This window comes from Procambarus clarkii, chromosome 21 (genome assembly GCF_040958095.1).
Source record: "Procambarus clarkii isolate CNS0578487 chromosome 21, FALCON_Pclarkii_2.0, whole genome shotgun sequence".
Classification (NCBI taxonomy): Eukaryota; Metazoa; Arthropoda; class Malacostraca; order Decapoda; family Cambaridae; genus Procambarus; species Procambarus clarkii.
This window is the reverse complement of record NC_091170.1, coordinates 23407123-23426168: the sequence shown is the minus strand read 5'-3', so window position 1 is coordinate 23426168 and position 19046 is coordinate 23407123. Positions and strand designations below refer to the sequence as shown.

Sequence of the window (19046 nt, the reverse complement as noted above, 5' to 3'; positions counted from 1 at the left end):
GTAGATGGTGTGGCTCAGAGTGTTGATGGTGTGACTGAAAGTGTAGATGGTGTCGCTGAGAGTGTTGATGGTGTGGCTGAGTGTAGATGGTGTGGCTGAGAGTGTAGATGATATGGCTGATAGGGTAGATGGTGTGGCGGAGAGTGTAGATGGTGTGGCTGAGAGTGTAGATTGTGTGGCTGAGAGTGTAGATGGTGTGGCTGAGAATGCAAATGGTTTGGCTGAGAGTGTAAATGGTGTTGCTGAGAATGCAGATGGTGTGGCTGAGAGCGTAGATGGTGAAGCTGAGAGTGTAGATGGTGTCGCTGAGAGTGTTGATGGTGTTACTGAGAGTGTAGATGGTGTCGCTGAGAGTGTACATGGTATGGTTGAGAGTGTAGATGGTGTAGCTGAGAGTGTAGATGGTGTAGTTAAGAAAGTAGATGGTGTGGCTGATAGTGTAGATGGTGATGCTGAGAGTGTAGAAGGTGTGGCTGAGAGTGTAGATGGTGTGGTTGAGAGTTAGATGGTCTAGCTGAGAGAGTATAGATTGTGTGGCTGAGAGTGTAGATGGTGTGGCTGAGAGTGTAGATGGTGCGGTTTAGAGAGTAGATGGTGATACTGAGAGAGTAGGTGGTGTCGCTGAGATTATAGTTGGTGTGGCTGAGAGTGTTGATGATGTGGCTGAGAGTTTTGATGGTGTGACTGGGAATGTAGATGGTGTTACTGAGAGTGTAGATGGTGTGGCTTAGAGTAAGGATGGTGTGGCTGAGAGTGTAGATGATGTGGCTGAGAATGAAGATGGTGTGGCTGAGAGTGTTGATGGTGTGACTGAGAGTGTAGATGGTGTTGCTGAGAGTGTAGATGTGTTGCTGAGAGTGTAGATGGTGTTGCTGAAAGTGAGGATGGTGTGGCTGAGAATGTAGATGGTGTGGCTGAGAGTGTTGATGGTGTTGCTGAGAGTGTAGATGGTGTGGCTGAGAGTGTTGATGGAGTGGCTGAGAGTGTAGATGGTGTAACTAACGGTAATGATGGTGTGGTTGAGAGTCTAGATGGTGTGGCTGCGAGTGTAGATGGTGTGGCTAAGAGCGTAGATGGTGTGGATGAGAGTGTAGATGGTGTGATTGAGAGTGTAGATGATGTGGTTGAGAGTGTAGATGGTGTGGCTAAGGATAAAGATCGTGCAGCTGAGTGTAGATTGTGTGGCTGAGAGTGAAGATGGTGGGATTGAGAGTGTAAATGGTGTGACTGAGAGTGAAGATGGTGTGGATAAAGGAAAAGATGTTGTGGTTGAGAGTGTAGATGGTGTGGTTAAGAGTGTAAATGGAGTGGCTGAGAGTGTAGATGGTGTAGCTGAGAGTGTAGATGGTGTGACTGAGAGCGCAGATGGTGTAGCTGAGAGGATAGATGGTGTCGCTGAGAGTGTAGATGGTGTGGCTGTGAGTGTAGATGGTGTGGCTGAGAGTGTAGATGTTGTGTCTGAGAGTGTAGATGGTGTTACTGTGAGTGTAGATGGTATTGCTGAGAGTGTAGATGTTGTGTCTGAGAGTGTAGATGGTGTTACTGTGAGAGTAGATAGTATTGCTGAGAGTGTAGATGGTGTTGGTGTGAGTGTAGATGGTATTGCTGAGAGTGTAGATGGTGTGGCTGTGAGTGTAGATGTTGTGTATGAGAGTGTAGATGGTGTAACTGTGAGTGTAGATGGTATTGCTGAGAGTGTAGATGGTGTGGCTGTGAGTGTAGATGTTGTGTATGCGAGTGTAGATGGTGTAACTGTGAATGTAGATGGTATTGCCGAGAGTGTAGATGGTGTTACTGTGAGTGTAGATGTTGTGTCTGAGAGTGTAGACGGTGTTGCTGTGAGTGTAGATGGTGTGACTGAGAGTGTAAATGGTGTGGCAGAGACTATAAATGGTGTGGCTGAGATTATAGATGGTGTGCCTGAGAGTGTTAATGGTGTGGCTGAGAGTGTTGATGGTGTGGCTTGGAGTGTAGATGTTGTGGCTGAGAGTGTAGATGGTTTGGCATAGAGTGAAGATGGTGTGGCTGAGAGTGTTGATGGTGTGGCTTGGAGTGTAGATGTTGTGGCTGAGAGTGTAGATGGTTTGGCATAGAGTGAAGATGGTGTTGCTGAGAGTGTAGATTGTGTGGCTGAGATTGAAGACGGTGTGGCTGAGAGTGTTGATGGTGTGGCTGAGAATGTAGATCGTGTGGCTGAGAGTGTAGATGGTGTGGATGAGAGTGTCAATGGAGTCGCTGAGAGTGTAAATGGTGTGGCTGAGAGTGTAGATTGTATTGCTGAGAGTGTAGATGGTGTGGATGAGAGTGTACATGATGTGGCTGAGAGTGTTGATGGTGTGACTGAGAGTGTAGGTGGTGTGGCTGAGAGTATAGATGGTGTCGCTGAGAGTGTAGATAGTGTCGCTGAGAGTGTAGATGGGGAGTCTGGGAGTGTAGATGGTTTTGCTGAGAGTGTAGATGGTGTAGTTAAGAGAGTAGATGGTGTGGCTGACAGTGTAGATGGTGGTGCTGAGAGTGTAGAAGGTGTGGCTGAGAGTGTAGATGGTGTGGCTGAGAGTCAGATGGTCTAGCTGAGAGAGTATAGATTGTGTGGCTGAGAGTGTAGATGGTGTGACTGAGAGTGCAGATGGTGTGCCTTAGGGTGTAGATGGTGACGCTGAGAGTGTTGATGGTGTGGGGGAGAGTAGATGATGTGGCTGAGAGTGTAGATAATGTGACTGAGAGTGCAGATGGTGTGCCTTAGGGTGTAGATGGTGTCGCTGAGAGTGTAGATGGTGTCGCTGAGTGTGTTGACGGTATAACTGAGTGTAGATGGTGTGGCTGAAAGCGCAGATGGTGTGGCTAAGAATGTTGATGGTGTGGCTGAGAGTGTAGATGGTGTGGCTGAGATTGTCGATGGAGTCGCTGAGAGTGTAGATAGTGTGGCTAAGGGTAAAGATGGTGTGGTTGCGAGTGAAGATGGTGTAATTGAGAGTGTAGTTGGTGTGGCTCAGAGTGTAGACGGTGTGGCTGAGAGTATAGATGGTGTGGCTGAGAGTGTAGATGGTGTCGCTGAGAGTGTTGATGGTGTGGCTGAGAGTGTAGATGGTGTCGCTGAGAGTGTAGATGATGTCGCTGAGAGACTTGATGGTGTGGCTGAGAGTGTTGATGGTGTGGCTAAAAGTGTTAATGGTGTGGCTAAGAGTGTAGATGGTGTGACTGAGAGTGTAGATGGCGTGGCTTAGAGTGTTGATGGTGTCGCTGAGAATGTAGATGGTGTGGCTGAGAGTGTTGATGGTGTTGCTGAGAGTGTAGATGGTGTGGCTGAGAGTGTTGATGGAGTGGCTGAGAGTGTAGATGGTGTAACTAACGGTAATGATGGTGTGGTTGAGAGTCTAGATGGTGTGGCTGCGAGTGTAGATGGTGTGGCTAAGAGCGTAGATGGTGTGGATGAGAGTGTAGATGGTGTGATTGAGAGTGTAGATGATGTGGTTGAGAGTGTAGATGGTGTGGCTAAGGATAAAGATCGTGCAGCTGAGTGTAGATTGTGTGGCTGAGAGTGAAGATGGTGGGATTGAGAGTGTAAATGGTGTGACTGAGAGTGAAGATGGTGTGGATAAAGGAAAAGATGTTGTGGTTGAGAGTGTAGATGGTGTGGTTAAGAGTGTAAATGGAGTGGCTGAGAGTGTAGATGGTGTAGCTGAGAGTGTAGATGGTGTGACTGAGAGCGCAGATGGTGTAGCTGAGAGGATAGATGGTGTCGCTGAGAGTGTAGATGGTGTGGCTGTGAGTGTAGATGGTGTGGCTGAGAGTGTAGATGTTGTGTCTGAGAGTGTAGATGGTGTTACTGTGAGTGTAGATGGTATTGCTGAGAGTGTAGATGTTGTGTCTGAGAGTGTAGATGGTGTTACTGTGAGAGTAGATAGTATTGCTGAGAGTGTAGATGGTGTTGGTGTGAGTGTAGATGGTATTGCTGAGAGTGTAGATGGTGTGGCTGTGAGTGTAGATGTTGTGTATGAGAGTGTAGATGGTGTAACTGTGAGTGTAGATGGTATTGCTGAGAGTGTAGATGGTGTGGCTGTGAGTGTAGATGTTGTGTATGCGAGTGTAGATGGTGTAACTGTGAATGTAGATGGTATTGCCGAGAGTGTAGATGGTGTTACTGTGAGTGTAGATGTTGTGTCTGAGAGTGTAGACGGTGTTGCTGTGAGTGTAGATGGTGTGACTGAGAGTGTAAATGGTGTGGCAGAGACTATAAATGGTGTGGCTGAGATTATAGATGGTGTGCCTGAGAGTGTTAATGGTGTGGCTGAGAGTGTTGATGGTGTGGCTTGGAGTGTAGATGTTGTGGCTGAGAGTGTAGATGGTTTGGCATAGAGTGAAGATGGTGTTGCTGAGAGTGTAGATTGTGTGGCTGAGATTGAAGACGGTGTGGCTGAGAGTGTTGATGGTGTGGCTGAGAATGTAGATCGTGTGGCTGAGAGTGTAGATGGTGTGGATGAGAGTGTCAATGGAGTCGCTGAGAGTGTAAATGGTGTGGCTGAGAGTGTAGATTGTATTGCTGAGAGTGTAGATGGTGTGGATGAGAGTGTACATGATGTGGCTGAGAGTGTTGATGGTGTGACTGAGAGTGTAGGTGGTGTGGCTGAGAGTATAGATGGTGTCGCTGAGAGTGTAGATAGTGTCGCTGAGAGTGTAGATGGGGAGTCTGGGAGTGTAGATGGTTTTGCTGAGAGTGTAGATGGTGTAGTTAAGAGAGTAGATGGTGTGGCTGACAGTGTAGATGGTGGTGCTGAGAGTGTAGAAGGTGTGGCTGAGAGTGTAGATGGTGTGGCTGAGAGTCAGATGGTCTAGCTGAGAGAGTATAGATTGTGTGGCTGAGAGTGTAGATGGTGTGACTGAGAGTGCAGATGGTGTGCCTTAGGGTGTAGATGGTGACGCTGAGAGTGTTGATGGTGTGGGGGAGAGTAGATGATGTGGCTGAGAGTGTAGATAATGTGACTGAGAGTGCAGATGGTGTGCCTTAGGGTGTAGATGGTGTCGCTGAGAGTGTAGATGGTGTCGCTGAGTGTGTTGACGGTATAACTGAGTGTAGATGGTGTGGCTGAAAGCGCAGATGGTGTGGCTAAGAATGTTGATGGTGTGGCTGAGAGTGTAGATGGTGTGGCTGAGATTGTCGATGGAGTCGCTGAGAGTGTAGATAGTGTGGCTAAGGGTAAAGATGGTGTGGTTGCGAGTGAAGATGGTGTAATTGAGAGTGTAGTTGGTGTGGCTCAGAGTGTAGACGGTGTGGCTGAGAGTATAGATGGTGTGGCTGAGAGTGTAGATGGTGTCGCTGAGAGTGTTGATGGTGTGGCTGAGAGTGTAGATGGTGTCGCTGAGAGTGTAGATGATGTCGCTGAGAGACTTGATGGTGTGGCTGAGAGTGTTGATGGTGTGGCTAAAAGTGTTAATGGTGTGGCTAAGAGTGTAGATGGTGTGACTGAGAGTGTAGATGGCGTGGCTTAGAGTGTTGATGGTGTCGCTGAGAATGTAGATGGTGTGGCTAAGGGTAAAGATGGTGTGGTTGCGAGTGAAGATGGTGTAATTGAGAGTGTAGTTGGTGTGGCTGAGAGTGTAGACGGTGTGGCTGAGAGTGTAGATGGTGTGGCTGAGAGTGTAGATGGTGTCGCTGAGAGTGTTGATGGTGTGGCTGAGAGTGTAGATGGTGTGGCTGAGATTGTCGATGGAGTCGCTGAGAGTGTAGATAGTGTGGCTAAGGGTAAAGATGGTGTGGTTGCGAGTGAAGATGGTGTAATTGAGAGTGTAGTTGGTGTGGCTCAGAGTGTAGACGGCGTGGCTGAGAGTATAGATGGTGTGGCTGAGAGTGTAGATGGTGTCGCTGAGAGTATTGATGGTGTGGCTGAGAGTGTAGATGGTGTCGCTGAGAGTGTAGATGGTGTCGCTGAGAGACTTGATGGTGTGGCTGAGAGTGTTGATGGTGTGGCTAAAAGTGTTAATGGTGTGGCTAAGAGTGTAGATGGTGTGACTGAGAGTGTAGATGGCGTTTCTTAGAGTGTTGATGGTGTCGCTGAGAATGTAGATGGTGTGGCTAAGGGTAAAGATGGTGTGGTTGCGAGTGAAGATGATGTAATTGAGAGTGTAGTTGGTGTGGCTGAGAGTGTAGACGGTGTGGCTGAGAGTGTAGATGGCGTGGCTGAGAGTGTAGATGGTGTCGCTGAGAGTGTTGATGGTGTGGCTGAGAGTGTAGATGGTGTCGCTGAGAGTGTAGATGGTGTCGCTGAGAGACTTGATGGTGTGGCTGAGAGTGTTGATGGTGTAGCTGAACGTGTTGATGGTGTGGCTAAGAGTGTAGATGGTGTGACTGAGAGTGTAGATGGCGTGGCTTAGAGTGTTGATGGTGTCGCTGAGAGTGTAGATGGGGTCGCTGAGAGTGTAGGTGGTGTCGCTAAGTGTGTTGATGGTATAACTGAGTGTAGATGGTGTAGCTGAAAGCGTAGATGGTGTGGCTAAAAATGTTGATGGTGTGGCTGAAAGTGTAGATGGTGTGGCTGACAGTGTTGATGGTGTGGCTGAGAGTTTAGATGGTGTGGCTGAGAGTGTAGATGGTGTGGCTGAGAGTATAGATAGTGTTGCTGAGAGTGTAGATGGTATATTTGATAGTGTAGATGGTGTTACTGAGAGTGTAGATGGTGTCGCAGAGAGTGTAGATGGTGTGGCTGTGAGTATAGATGGTGTGGCTTAGAGTGTAAATGGTGTGGGTGAGAGTGTTGAAGGTGTAGCTGAGAATGTAGAGGGTGTCGCTGAGAATGTAGATGGTGCCGCTGAGAGTGTTGATGGTGTAGCTGAGAGTGTAGATTGTCTGGCAGAGAGTGTAGATGGTGTGGCTGAGAGTGAAGTTGGTGTCGCTGAGAGTGTTGATGGTGTGGCTGAGAGTGTAGATGGTGTCTCTGAGAGTGTAGATGGTGTCGCTGAGAGTGTTGATGGTGTTGCTGAGAGTGTATATGGTGTGGCTGAGAGTGTTGATGATGTGGCTGAGTGTTGATATTGTGGCTGAGAGTGTAGATGGTGTGGCTCAGAGTGTAGATGGTGTGACTGAGAGTGTAGATGGTGTCGCTGAGAGTGTTGTTGGTGTGGCTGAGTGTAGATGGTGTGGCTGAGAGTGTAGATGATATGGCTGATAGGGTAGATGGTGTGGCGGAGAGTGTAGATGGTGTGGCTGAGAGTGTAGATTGTATGGCTGAGAGTGTAGATGGTGTGGCTGAGAATGCAGATGGTGTGGCTGAGAGCGTAGATGGTGAAGCTGAGAGTGTAGATGGTGTCGCTGAGAGTGTTGATGGTGTTACTGAGAGTGTAGATGGTGTCGCTGAGAGTGTACATGGTATGATTGAGAGTGTAGATGGTGTAGCTGAGAGTGTAGATGGTGTAGTTAAGAAAGTAGATGGTGTGGCTGATAGTGTAGATGGTGATGCTGAGAGTGTAGAAGGTGTGGCTGAGAGTGTAGATGGTGTGGTTGAGAGTTAGATGGTCTAGCTGAGAGAGTATAGATTGTGTGGCTGAGAGTGTAGATGGTGTGGCTGTGAGTGTAGATGGTGTAGTTAAGAAAGTAGATGGTGTGGCTGATAGTGTAGATGGTGATGCTGAGAGTGTAGAAGGTGTGGCTGAGAGTGTAGATGGTGTGGTTGAGAGTTAGATGGTCTAGCTGAGAGAGTATAGATTGTGTGGCTGAGAGTGTAGATGGTGTGGCTGTGAGTGTAGATGGTGTGGCTGAGAGTGTAGATGGTGCGGTTGAGAGAGTAGATGGTGATACTGAGAGTGTAGGTGGTGTCGCTGAGATTATAGTTGGTGTGGCTGAGAGTGTTGATGATGTGGCTGAGAGTTTTGATGGTGTGACAGGGAATGTAGATGGTGTTACTGAGAGTGTAGATGGTGTGGCTTAGAGTAAGGATGGTGTGGCTGAGAGTGTAGATGGTGTGGCTGAGAATGAAGATGGTGTGGCTGAGAGTTTTGATGGTGTGACTTAGAGTGTAGATGGTGTTGCTGAGAGTGTAGATGTGTTGCTGAGAGTGTAGATGGTGTCGCTGAGAGTGTTGATGGTGTGGCTGAGTGTAGATGGTGTTGCTGAGAGTGAGGATGGTGTGGCTGAGAATGTAGATGGTGTGGCTGAGAGTGTTGATGGTGTTGCTGAGAGTGTAGATGGTGTGGCTGAGAGTGTTGATGGAGTGGCTGAGAGTGTAGATGGTGTAACTAACGGTAATGATGGTGTGGTTGAGAGTCTAGATGGTGTGGCAGCGAGTGTAGATGGTGTGGCTAAGAGCGTAGATGGTGTGGATGAGAGTGTAGATGGTGTGATTGAGAGTGTAGATGATGTGGCTGAGAATGTAGATGGTGTAGCTGAGAGTGTAGATGGTGTGACTGAGAGCGCAGATGGTGTGGATAAAGGAAAAGATGTTGTGGTTGAGAGTGTAGATGGTGTGGTTAAGAGTGTAAATGGTGTGGCTGAGAGTGTAGATGGTGTAGCTGAGAGTGTAGATGGTGTGACTGAGAGCGCAGATGGTGTAGCTGAGAGGATAGATGGTGTCGCTGAGAGTGTAGATGGTGTGGCTGTGAGTGTAGATGGTGTGGCTGAGAGTGTAGATGTTGTGTCTGAGAGTGTAGATGGTGTTACTGTGAGTGTAGATGGTATTGCTGAGAGTGTAGATGTTGTGTCTGAGAGTTTAGATGGTGTTACTGTGAGTGTAGATAGTATTGCTGAGAGTGTAGATGGTGTTGCTGTGAGTGTAGATGGTATTGCTGAGAGTGTAGATGGTGTGGCTGTGAGTGTAGATGTTGTGTATGAGAGTGTAGATGGTGTAACTGTGAGTGTAGATGGTATTGCTCAGAGTGTAGATGGTGTGGCTGTGAGTGTAGATGTTGTGTATGAGAGTGTAGATGGTGTAACTGTGAGTGTAGATGGTATTGCTCAGAGTGTAGATGGTATTACTGTGAGTGTAGATGTTGTGTCTGAGAGTGTAGATGGTGTTGCTGTGAGTGTAGATGGTGTGACTGAGAGTGTAAATGGTGTGGCAGAGATTATAAATGGTGTGGCTGAGATTAGAGATGGTGTGCCTGAGAGTGTTGATGGTGTGGCTGAGAGTGTTGATGGTGTGGCTGAGAATGTAGATCGTGTGGCTGAGAGTGTAGATGGTGTGGATGAGAGTGTCGATGGAGTCGCTGAGAGTGTAGATGGTGTGGCTGAGAGTGTAGATTGTATTGCTGAGTGTAAATGGTGTGGCTGAGAGTGTACATGATGTGGCTGAGAGTGTTGATGGTGTGACTGAGAGTGTAGGTGGTGTGGCTGAGAGTATAGATGGTGTCGCTGAGAGTGTAGATTGTGTCGCTGAGAGTGTAGATGGGGAGTCTGGGAGTGTAGATGGTTTTGCTGAGAGTGTAGATGGTGGGGCTGAGAGTGTTGATGGTGTAGCTGAGAGTGTTGATGGTGTGGCTGACAGAGTAGATGGTGTGGCTGAGAGTGTAGATGGTGTTGCTGAGAGTGAAGATATTGTGGCTTAGAGTGCATATGGTGTGGCTGAGAGTGAAGATGGAGTGGCTTAGAGTGTACATGGTGTGGCTGAGAGTGTTGATGGTGTGGCTAAGAGTGTAGGTGGTGTGGCTGAGAGTGTAGATGGGGTCGCTGAGAGTGTAGATGGTGTCGCTGAGCGTGTAAATGGTGTGACTGAGAATGCAGATGGTGTGGCTGAGAGCGTAGATGAGGTGGGGGAGAGTGTAGATTGTGTGGCTGAGAGCGTAGATGGTGTTACTGAGTGTAGATAGTGCGGTTGAGAGAGTAGATGGTGTTACTGAAAGTGTAGATGGTGTGGCTGAGAGTGTATATGGTGTGGCTTAGATTGTAGATGGTGTGGCTGAGAGTGTAGATGGTGTGGCTTAGTTTAAAGATGATGTGGCTGAGAATGTAGATGGTGTGGATAAGGATAAAGATGGTGTGGCTGAGAGTGTAGATGGTGTATCTGAGAGTGTTGATCGTGTGGCAGAGAGTGTACATGATGTAGCTGTGAGTGTAGATGGTGTGACTGAGAGTGTAGAGGGTGTGATTGAGAGTGTAGATGGTGTGGCTGAGAGTGTAGATGGTGTCGCAGAGTGAAGATGGTGTCGCTATGAGTGTAGATGGTGTGGCTGAGAGTGCAGATGTTGTGTCTGAGAGTGTAGATGGTGTGGCTGTGAGTGTAGATGGTATTGCTGAGAGTGTAGATGGTGTGGCTGTGAGTGTGGATGGTATTGCTGGGAGTGTAGATTGTGAGGCTTGGAGTGTAGATGTTGTGTCTCAGAGTGCAGATGGTGTGGCTGTGAGTGTAGATGGTGTAGCTGAGAGTGTAGATGGTGTGGCTGAGTATATAGTTGGTGTCGCTATGAGTGTAGATGGTGTCGCTGCGAGTGTAGATGGTGTCGCTGAGAGTGTTGATGGTGTGGCTGATAGTGTAGATGGTGTGGCTGACAGTGTAGATAATGTGGCTGAGAGTGTAGATGGTGTAGCTGAGAGTGTAGATGGTGTGGCTGTGAGTGTAGGTGATGTGACTGAGAGTGTAGATGTTGAGTCTGAGAGTGTAGATGGTATTACTGAGTGTAGATGGTGTCGCTGTGAGTGTAGATGTTGTGTCTGAGTGTGTACATGGTGTGATTGTGAGTGTAGATGGTGTTCCTGAGAGTGTAGATGGTGTCGCTGTGAGTGTAGATGTTGTGTCTGAGTGTGTAGATGGTGTAACTGAGAGGGGAGATGAAGTCGCTGAGAGTGTACATGGTGTGGCTGAGAGTGTAGACGGTATGGCTGAGAGAGTTGATGATGTAGCTGAGATTGTGGATAGTGTGGCTGAGAGTGTAGATGGTGTCGCTGAGAGTGTAGATGGTGTAGCTGAGTGTGTATATGGTGTGGCTGAGAGTGTAGATGGCGTGACTGAGAGTGTAGATGGTGTGGTTGAGAGTGTAGATGATGTTGCTGAGAGTGAAGTTGGTGTGGCTGAGATTATAGATGGTGATGCTGACAGTGAAAATGGTGTAGCTAAGAGTGTAGATGGTGTGGCTGAGAGTGTAGATGGTGATGCTGACAGTGAAAATGGTGTGGCTAAGAGTGTAGATGGTGTGGCTGAGAGTGTAGATGGTGTGGCTGATAGTGTAGATGGTGTGGCTGAGAGAGTAGACGGTGTAGCTGAGAGTGTAGATGGTGTCGCTGAGAGTGTAGAATGGGTGGCTGAGATTGCAGATGGTGTGGCTAAGAGTGTAGATGGTGTGACTGAGTGTGTAGATGGTGTAACTTAGAATGCAGATGGTGTGGCTTAGAGTGTAGAAGGTGTTGCTGAGGGTGTAGATGGTGTGGTTTAGAGAGAAGATGGTGTGGCTGAGAGTGTAGATAGTGTTGCTGAGAGAATAGATGGTGTGGCTGACAGTATAGGTGGTGCGGCTGAGAGTGTAGATGGTGTGGCTGAGACTGTAGATGGCGTGGCTGAGAGTGTAGATGGTGTCGCTATGAGTGTAGATGGTGTGGCTGAGAGTGCAGATGTTGTGTCTGAGAGTGTAGATGGTGTGGCTGTGAGTGTAGATGGTATTGCTGAGAGTGTAGATGGTGTGGCTGTGAGTGTGGATGGTATTGCTGGGAGTGTAGATTGTGAGGCTTGGAGTGTAGATGTTGTGTCTCAGAGTGCAGATGGTGTGGCTGTGAGTGTAGATGGTGTAGCTGAGAGTGTAGATGGTGTGGCTGAGTATGTAGTTGGTGTCGCTATGAGTGTAGATGGTGTCGCTGCCAGTGTAGATGGTGTCGCTGAGAGTGTTGATGGTGTGGCTGATAGTGTAGATGGTGTGGCTGACAGTGTAGATAATGTGGCTGAGAGTGTAGATGGTGTAGCTGAGAGTGTAGATGGTGTGGCTGTGAGTGTAGGTGATGTGACTGAGAGTGTAGATGTTGAGTCTGAGAGTGTAGATGGTATTACTGAGTGTAGATGGTGTCGCTGTGAGTGTAGATGTTGTGTCTGAGTGTGTACATGGTGTGGTTGTGAGTGTAAATGGTGTTCCTGAGAGTGTAGATGGTGTCGCTGTGAGTGTAGATGTTGTGTCTGAGTGTGTAGATGGTGTAACTGAGAGGGGAGATGAAGTCGCTGAGAGTGTACATGGTGTGGCTGAGAGTGTAGACGGTATGGCTGAGAGAGTTGATGATGTAGCTGAGATTGTGGATAGTGTGGCTGAGAGTGTAGATGGTGTCGCTGAGAGTGTAGATGGTGTAGCTGAGTGTGTATATGGTGTGGCTGAGAGTGTAGATGGCGTGACTGAGAGTGTAGATGGTGTGGTTGAGAGTGTAGATGATGTTGCTGAGAGTGAAGTTGGTGTGGCTGAGATTATAGATGGTGATGCTGACAGTGAAAATGGTGTAGCTAAGAGTGTAGATGGTGTGGCTGAGAGTGTAGATGGTGATGCTGACAGTGAAAATGGTGTGGCTAAGAGTGTAGATGGTGTGGCTGAGAGTGTAGATGGTGTGGCTGATAGTGTAGATGGTGTGGCTGAGAGAGTAGACGGTGTAGCTGAGAGTGTAGATGGTGTCGCTGAGAGTGTAGAATGGGTGGCTGAGATTGCAGATGGTGTGGCTAAGAGTGTAGATGGTGTGACTGAGTGTGTAGATGGTGTAACTTAGAATGCAGATGGTGTGGCTTAGAGTGTAGAAGGTGTTGCTGAGGGTGTAGATGGTGTGGTTTAGAGAGAAGATGGTGTGGCTGAGAGTGTAGATAGTGTTGCTGAGAGAATAGATGGTGTGGCTGACAGTATATGTGGTGCGGCTGAGAGTGTAGATGGTGTGGCTGAGACTGTAGATGGCGTGGCTGAGAGTGTAGATGGTGTCGCTATGAGTGTAGATGGTGTGGCTGAGAGTGCAGATGTTGTGTCTGAGAGTGTAGATGGTGTGGCTGTGAGTGTAGATGGTATTGCTGAGAGTGTAGATGGTGTGGCTGTGAGTGTGGATGGTATTGCTGGGAGTGTAGATTGTGAGGCTTGGAGTGTAGATGTTGTGTCTCAGAGTGCAGATGGTGTGGCTGTGAGTGTAGATGGTGTAGCTGAGAGTGTAGATGGTGTGGCTGAGTATGTAGTTGGTGTCGCTATGAGTGTAGATGGTGTCGCTGCGAGTGTAGATGGTGTCGCTGAGAGTGTTGATGGTGTGGCTGATAGTGTAGATGGTGTGGCTGACAGTGTAGATAATGTGGCTGAGAGTGTAGATGGTGTAGCTGAGAGTGTAGATGGTGTGGCTGTGAGTGTAGGTGATGTGACTGAGAGTGTAGATGTTGAGTCTGAGAGTGTAGATGGTATTACTGAGTGTAGATGGTGTCGCTGTGAGTGTAGATGTTGTGTCTGAGTGTGTACATGGTGTGGTTGTGAGTGTAGATGGTGTTCCTGAGAGTGTAGATGGTGTCGCTGTGAGTGTAGATGTTGTGTCTGAGTGTGTAGATGGTGTAACTGAGAGGGGAGATGAAGTCGCTGAGAGTGTACATGGTGTGGCTGAAAGTGTAGACGGTATGGCTGAGAGAGTTGATGATGTAGCTGAGATTGTGGATAGTGTGGCTGAGAGTGTAGATGGTGTCGCTGAGAGTGTAGATGGTGTAGCTGAGTGTGTATATGGTGTGGCTGAGAGTGTAGATGGCGTGACTGAGAGTGTAGATGGTGTGGTTGAGAGTGTAGATGATGTTGCTGAGAGTGAAGTTGGTGTGGCTGAGATTATAGATGGTGATGCTGACAGTGAAAATGGTGTAGCTAAGAGTGTAGATGGTGTGGCTGAGAGTGTAGATGGTGATGCTGACAGTGAAAATGGTGTGGCTAAGAGTGTAGATGGTGTGGCTGAGAGTGTAGATGGTGTGGCTGATAGTGTAGATGGTGTGGCTGAGAGAGTAGACGGTGTAGCTGAGAGTGTAGATGGTGTCGCTGAGAGTGTAGAATGGGTGGCTGAGATTGCAGATGGTGTGGCTAAGAGTGTAGATGGTGTGACTGAGTGTGTAGATGGTGTAACTTAGAATGCAGATGGTGTGGCTTAGAGTGTAGAAGGTGTTGCTGAGGGTGTAGATGGTGTGGTTTAGAGAGAAGATGGTGTGGCTGAGAGTGTAGATAGTGTTGCTGAGAGAATAGATGGTGTGGCTGACAGTATATGTGGTGCGGCTGAGAGTGTAGATGGTGTGGCTGAGACTGTAGATGGCGTGGCTGAGAGTGTAGATGGTGTCGCTATGAGTGTAGATGGTGTGGCTGAGAGTGCAGATGTTGTGTCTGAGAGTGTAGATGGTGTGGCTGTGAGTGTAGATGGTATTGCTGAGAGTGTAGATGGTGTTGCTGTGAGTGTGGATGGTATTGCTGGGAGTGTAGATTGTGAGGCTTGGAGTGTAGATGTTGTGTCTCAGAGTGCAGATGGTGTGGCTGTGAGTGTAGATGGTGTAGCTGAGAGTGTAGATGGTGTGGCTGAGTATGTAGTTGGTGTCGCTATGAGTGTAGATGGTGTCGCTGCGAGTGTAGATGGTGTCGCTGAGAGTGTTGATGGTGTGGCTGATAGTGTAGATGGTGTGGCTGACAGTGTAGATAATGTGGCTGAGAGTGTAGATGGTGTAGCTGAGAGTGTAGATGGTGTGGCTGTGAGTGTAGGTGATGTGACTGAGAGTGTAGATGTTGAGTCTGAGAGTGTAGATGGTATTACTGAGTGTAGATGGTGTCGCTGTGAGTGTAGATGTTGTGTCTGAGTGTGTACATGGTGTGGTTGTGAGTGTAGATGGTGTTCCTGAGAGTGTAGATGGTGTCGCTGTGTGTGTAGATGTTGTGTCTGAGTGTGTAGATGGTGTAACTGAGAGGGGAGATGAAGTCGCTGAGAGTGTACATGATGTGGCTGAGAGTGTAGACGGTATGGCTGAGAGAGTTGATGATGTAGCTGAGATTGTGGATAGTGTGGCTGAGAGTGTAGATGGTGTCGCTGAGAGTGTAGATGGTGTAGCTGAGTGTGTATATGGTGTGGCTGAGAGTGTAGATGGCGTGACTGAGAGTGTAGATGGTGTGGTTGAGAGTGTAGATGATGTTGCTGAGAGTGAAGTTGGTGTGGCTGAGATTATAGATGGTGATGCTGACAGTGAAAATGGTGTAGCTAAGAGTGTAGATGGTGTGGCTGAGAGTGTAGATGGTGATGCTGACAGTGAAAATGGTGTGGCTAAGAGTGTAGATGGTGTGGCTGAGAGTGTAGATGGTGTGGCTGATAGTGTAGATGGTGTGGCTGAGTGAGTAGACGGTGTAGCTGAGAGTGTAGATGGTGTCGCTGAGAGTGTAGAATGGGTGGCTGAGATTGCAGATGGTGTGGCTAAGAGTGTAGATGGTGTGACTGAGTGTGTAGATGGTGTAACTTAGAATGCAGATGGTGTGGCTTAGAGTGTAGAAGGTGTTGCTGAGGGTGTAGATGGTGTGGTTTAGAGAGAAGATGGTGTGGCTGAGAGTGTAGATAGTGTTGCTGAGAGAATAGATGGTGTGGCTGACAGTATAGGTGGTGCGGCTGAGAGTGTAGATGGTGTGGCTGAGACTGTAGATGGCGTGGCTGAGAGTGTAGATGGTGTCGCTGAGAGTGTAGATGGAGTCGCTGAGAGTGTTGATGGTGTGGCTGAGAGTGTAAATGGTGTGCCTGATAGTGTTGATAGTGTGGGTGAGAGGGTTGATGGTGTGGCGGAGAGTGTAGATTGGGTGGGTGAGAGTGAAGATTGTGTGGCTGAGAGTGTAGATGGTGTCGCTGAGAGTGTAGATGGTGTCGCTGAGAGTGTTGATAGTGTGTCTGAGAGTGTAGATGGTGTGGCTGAGAATGTAGATAGTATTGCTGAGAGTGTAGATGGTGTTGCTGAGAGTGTAGATGGTGTTGCTGAGAGTGTTTATGATGTGGATGAGAGTGTAGATGGTGTTGCTGAGAATGCAGAAGGTGTGGCTTAGAGTGTAGATGGTGTAGCTGAGCGTGTAAACGGTGTGACTGAGAATGCAGATGTTGTGGCTGAGAGCGTTGATGGTGTGGAGGAGAGTGTAGATTGTGTGGCTTAGAATGAAGATGGTGTGGCTTAGAGTGCAGATGGTATTGCTGAGAGTGAAGATGGTGTGGTTGAGAGTGTAGATGGTGTCTCTGAGAGTGTAGATGGTGTGGTTGAGAGTGTAGATGGTGTGGCTGAGAGTGTAGATGGTGTGGCTGAGAGTGTAGATTGTATTGCTGAGAGTGTAGATTGTATTGCTGAGAGTGTAGATGGTTTGGCTGAGAGTGTAGATGGTGAGGCTGGGAGTGTAGATGTTGTGTCTCAGAGTGTAGATGGTGTGACTCTGAGTGTAGATGGTGTAGCTGAGAGTGAAGATGGTGTGGCTGAGTGTGTAGTTGGTTTCGCTAAGAGTGTAGATGGTCTGGCTGAGAGTGTAGATGTTGTGACTTAGAGTGTAGTGTGTCTCAGAGTGTAGATAGTGTCGCTGAGAGTGTAGATGGTGTGGCTTTGAGTGTAGGTGGTGTTACTGAGAGTGTAGATGTTGTGTCTGTGAGTGTAGATGGTATTGCTTAAAGTGTAGATGGTGTGGCTGAGAGTGTAGATGGTGTTGCTGAGAGTGTTGATGGTGTTGCTGAGTGTGTATATGGTGAAGCTGAGAGTGTTGATGGTGTGGCTGAGAGTGTAGATGGTGTGGCTGAGAGTGTAGATGGTGTTACTGAGAAGGGAGATGATGTCGCTGATACTGTAGATAGTGTTACTGAGAGTGTAGATGGTATCACTTAGAGTGTTGATGATGTGGCTGAGATTGTACATAGTGTTGCTGAGAGTGTAGATGGTGTCGATGAGAGTGTAGATGGTGTAGCTGAGTGTGTATATGGTGTGGCTAAGAGTGTAGATGGATTGGCTGAGAGTGTAGATGGTGTGGCTGAGAGTGTAGATGGTGTTGATGAGAGTGAAGTTGGTGTGGCTGAGGTTATAGATGGTGTGGCTGAGAGTGAAGATGGTGTGGCTGAGAGTGTAGATGGTGTGGCTGAGAGTGTAGATGGTGTGGCTTAGTTTAAAGATGATGTGGCTGAGAATGTAGATGGTGTGGATAAGGATAAAGATAGTGTCGCTGAGAGTGTAGATGGTGTATCTGAGAGTGTTGATCGTGTGGCAGAGAGTGTACATGGTGTGGCTGAGAGTGTACATGGTGTGGCTAAGGAAAAAGATGATGTAGCTGTGAGTGTAGATGGTGTGACTGAGAGTGTAGAGGGTGTGATTAAGAGTGTCGATGGTGTGGCTGAGAGTGTAGATGGTGTCGCAGAGTGTAGATGGTGTCGCTATGAGTGTAGATGGAGTGGCTGAGAGTGCAAATGTTGTGTCTGAGAGTGTAGATGGTGTGGCTGTGAGTGTAGATGGTATTGCTGAGAGTGTAGATGGTGTGGCTGTGAGTGTGGATGGTATTGCTGGGAGTGTAGATTGTGAGGCTTGGAGTGTAGATGGTGTAGCTGAGAGTGTAGATGGTGTGGCTGAGTATGTAGTTGGTGTCGCTATGAGTGTAGATGGTGTCGCTGCGAGTGTAGATGGTGTCGCTGAGAGTGTTGATGGTGTGGCTGATAGTGTAGATGGTGTGGCTGACAGTGTAGATAATGTGGCTGAGAGTGTAGATGGTGTAGCTGAGAGTGTAGATGATGTGGCTGTGAGTGTAGGTGATGTGACTGAGAGTGTAGATGTTGAGTCTGAGAGTGTAGATGGTATTACTGAGTGTAGATGGTGTCGCTGTGAGTGTAGATGTTGTGTCTGAGTGTGTAGATGGTGTGGCTGTGAGTGTAGATGTTGTGTCTGAGTGTGTACATGCTGTGGCTGTGAGTGTAGATGGTGTTCCTGAGAGTGTAGATGGTGTCGCTGTGAGTGTAGATGTTGTGTCTGAGTGTGTAGATGGTGTAACTAAGAGTGTAGATGGTGTTACTGAGAGGGGAGATGAAGTCGCTGAGAGTGTACATGGTGTGGCTGAGAGTGTAGATGGTATGGCTGAGAGAGTTGATGATGTGGCTGAGATTGTGGATAGTGTGGCTGAGAGTGTAGATGGTGTCGCTGAGAGTGTAGATGGTGTAGCTGAGTGTGTATATGGTGTGGCTGAGAGTGTAGATGGCGTGACTGAGAGTGTAGATGGTGTGGTTGAGAGTGTAGATGATGTTGCTGAGAGTGAAGTTGGTGTGGCTGAGATTATAGATGGTGATGCTGACAGTGAAAATGGTGTGGCTAAGAGTGTAGATGGTGTGGCTGAGAGTGTAGATGGTGATGCTGACAGTGAAAATGGTGTGGCTAAGAGTGTAGATGGTGTGGCTGAGAGTGTAGATGGTGTGGCTGATAGTGTAGATGGTGTGGCTGAGAGAGTAGACGGTGTAGCTGAGAGTGTAGATGGTGTCGCTGAGAGTGTAGAATGGGTGGCTGAGATTGCAGATGGTGTGGCTAAGAGTGTAGATGGTGTGACTGAGTGTGTAGATGGTGTAACTTAGAATGCAGATGGTGTGGCTTAGAGTGTAGAAGGTGTTGCTGAGGGTGTAGATGGTGTGGTTTAGAGAGAAGATGGTGTGGCTGAGAGTGTAGATAGTGTTGCTGAGAGAATAGATGGTGTGGCTAACAGTATAGGTGGTGCGGCTGAGAGTGTAGATGGTGTGGCTGAGACTGTAGATGGCGTGGCTGAGAGTGTAGATGGTGTCGCTGAGAGTGTAGATGGAGTCGCTGAGAGTGTTGATGGTCTGGCTGAGAGTGTAAATGGTGTGCCTGATAGTGTTGATAGTGTGGGTGAGAGGGTTGATGGTGTGGCGGAGAGTGTAGATTGGGTGGGTGAGAGTGAAGATTGTGTGGCTGAGAGTGTAGATGGTGTCGCTGAGAGTGTAGATGGTGTCGCTGAGAGTGTTGATAGGGTGTCTGAGAGTGTAGATGGTGTGGCTGAGAATGTAGATAGTATTGCTGAGAGTGTAGATGGTGTTGCTGAGAGTGTAGATGGTGTTGCTGAGAGTGTTTATGATGTGGATGAGAGTGTAGATGGTGTTGCTGAGAATGCAGAAGGTGTGGCTTAGA

At 48.1% G+C, this 19046-nt stretch overlaps 6 protein-coding genes across 6 annotated transcripts; 5 read left to right on the top strand and 1 right to left on the bottom strand.

Moving 5' to 3' along the window:
• Window positions 1-46: 46 nt before the first annotated feature.
• On the top strand, window positions 47-505 carry LOC138367187 (oviduct-specific glycoprotein-like). Its single transcript, XM_069328592.1, has one exon. The coding sequence runs from the start codon at window positions 47-49 to the stop codon at window positions 503-505; it is 459 nt and encodes a 152-aa protein (XP_069184693.1).
• Window positions 506-1136: 631 nt separating this feature from the next.
• LOC138367186 (autotransporter adhesin BpaC-like) lies at window positions 1137-10120 on the top strand. The gene is made up of 18 exons (XM_069328591.1): window positions 1137-1347; window positions 1681-1970; window positions 2094-2556; window positions 2833-3192; window positions 3295-3519; window positions 4028-4275; window positions 4357-4819; window positions 5096-5448; window positions 5488-5889; window positions 6034-6183; window positions 6725-6916; window positions 7087-7498; window positions 7738-7908; window positions 8176-8465; window positions 8631-8795; window positions 8988-9221; window positions 9259-9522; window positions 9908-10120. The coding sequence occupies exons 1-18, from the start codon at window positions 1137-1139 to the stop codon at window positions 10118-10120; spliced, it is 5106 nt and encodes a 1701-aa protein (XP_069184692.1).
• Window positions 10121-10584: 464 nt separating this feature from the next.
• On the top strand, window positions 10585-11289 carry LOC138367185 (oviduct-specific glycoprotein-like). Its single transcript, XM_069328590.1, has one exon. It carries the CDS (start codon window positions 10585-10587, stop codon window positions 11287-11289), a length of 705 nt encoding a protein of 234 aa, XP_069184691.1.
• Window positions 11290-11496: 207 nt separating this feature from the next.
• Window positions 11497-15945, top strand: LOC138367184 (fap1 adhesin-like). Its single transcript, XM_069328589.1, has 7 exons — window positions 11497-11803; window positions 11967-12634; window positions 12716-13166; window positions 13393-13997; window positions 14079-14529; window positions 14756-15234; window positions 15442-15945. Exons 1-7 carry the CDS (start codon window positions 11497-11499, stop codon window positions 15943-15945), a joined length of 3465 nt encoding a protein of 1154 aa, XP_069184690.1.
• A 479-nt stretch (window positions 15946-16424) lies between these two features.
• On the bottom strand, window positions 16425-17168 carry LOC138367183 (adventurous-gliding motility protein Z-like). The gene has a single exon (XM_069328587.1). It carries the CDS (start codon window positions 17166-17168, stop codon window positions 16425-16427), a length of 744 nt encoding a protein of 247 aa, XP_069184688.1.
• Window positions 17169-17271: 103 nt separating this feature from the next.
• LOC138367182 (SUMO-interacting motif-containing protein 1-like) lies at window positions 17272-19045 on the top strand. The gene is made up of 3 exons (XM_069328586.1): window positions 17272-17713; window positions 17835-18460; window positions 18542-19045. Exons 1-3 carry the CDS (start codon window positions 17272-17274, stop codon window positions 19043-19045), a joined length of 1572 nt encoding a protein of 523 aa, XP_069184687.1.
• The last annotated feature ends 1 nt before the right edge of the window (window position 19046 follows it).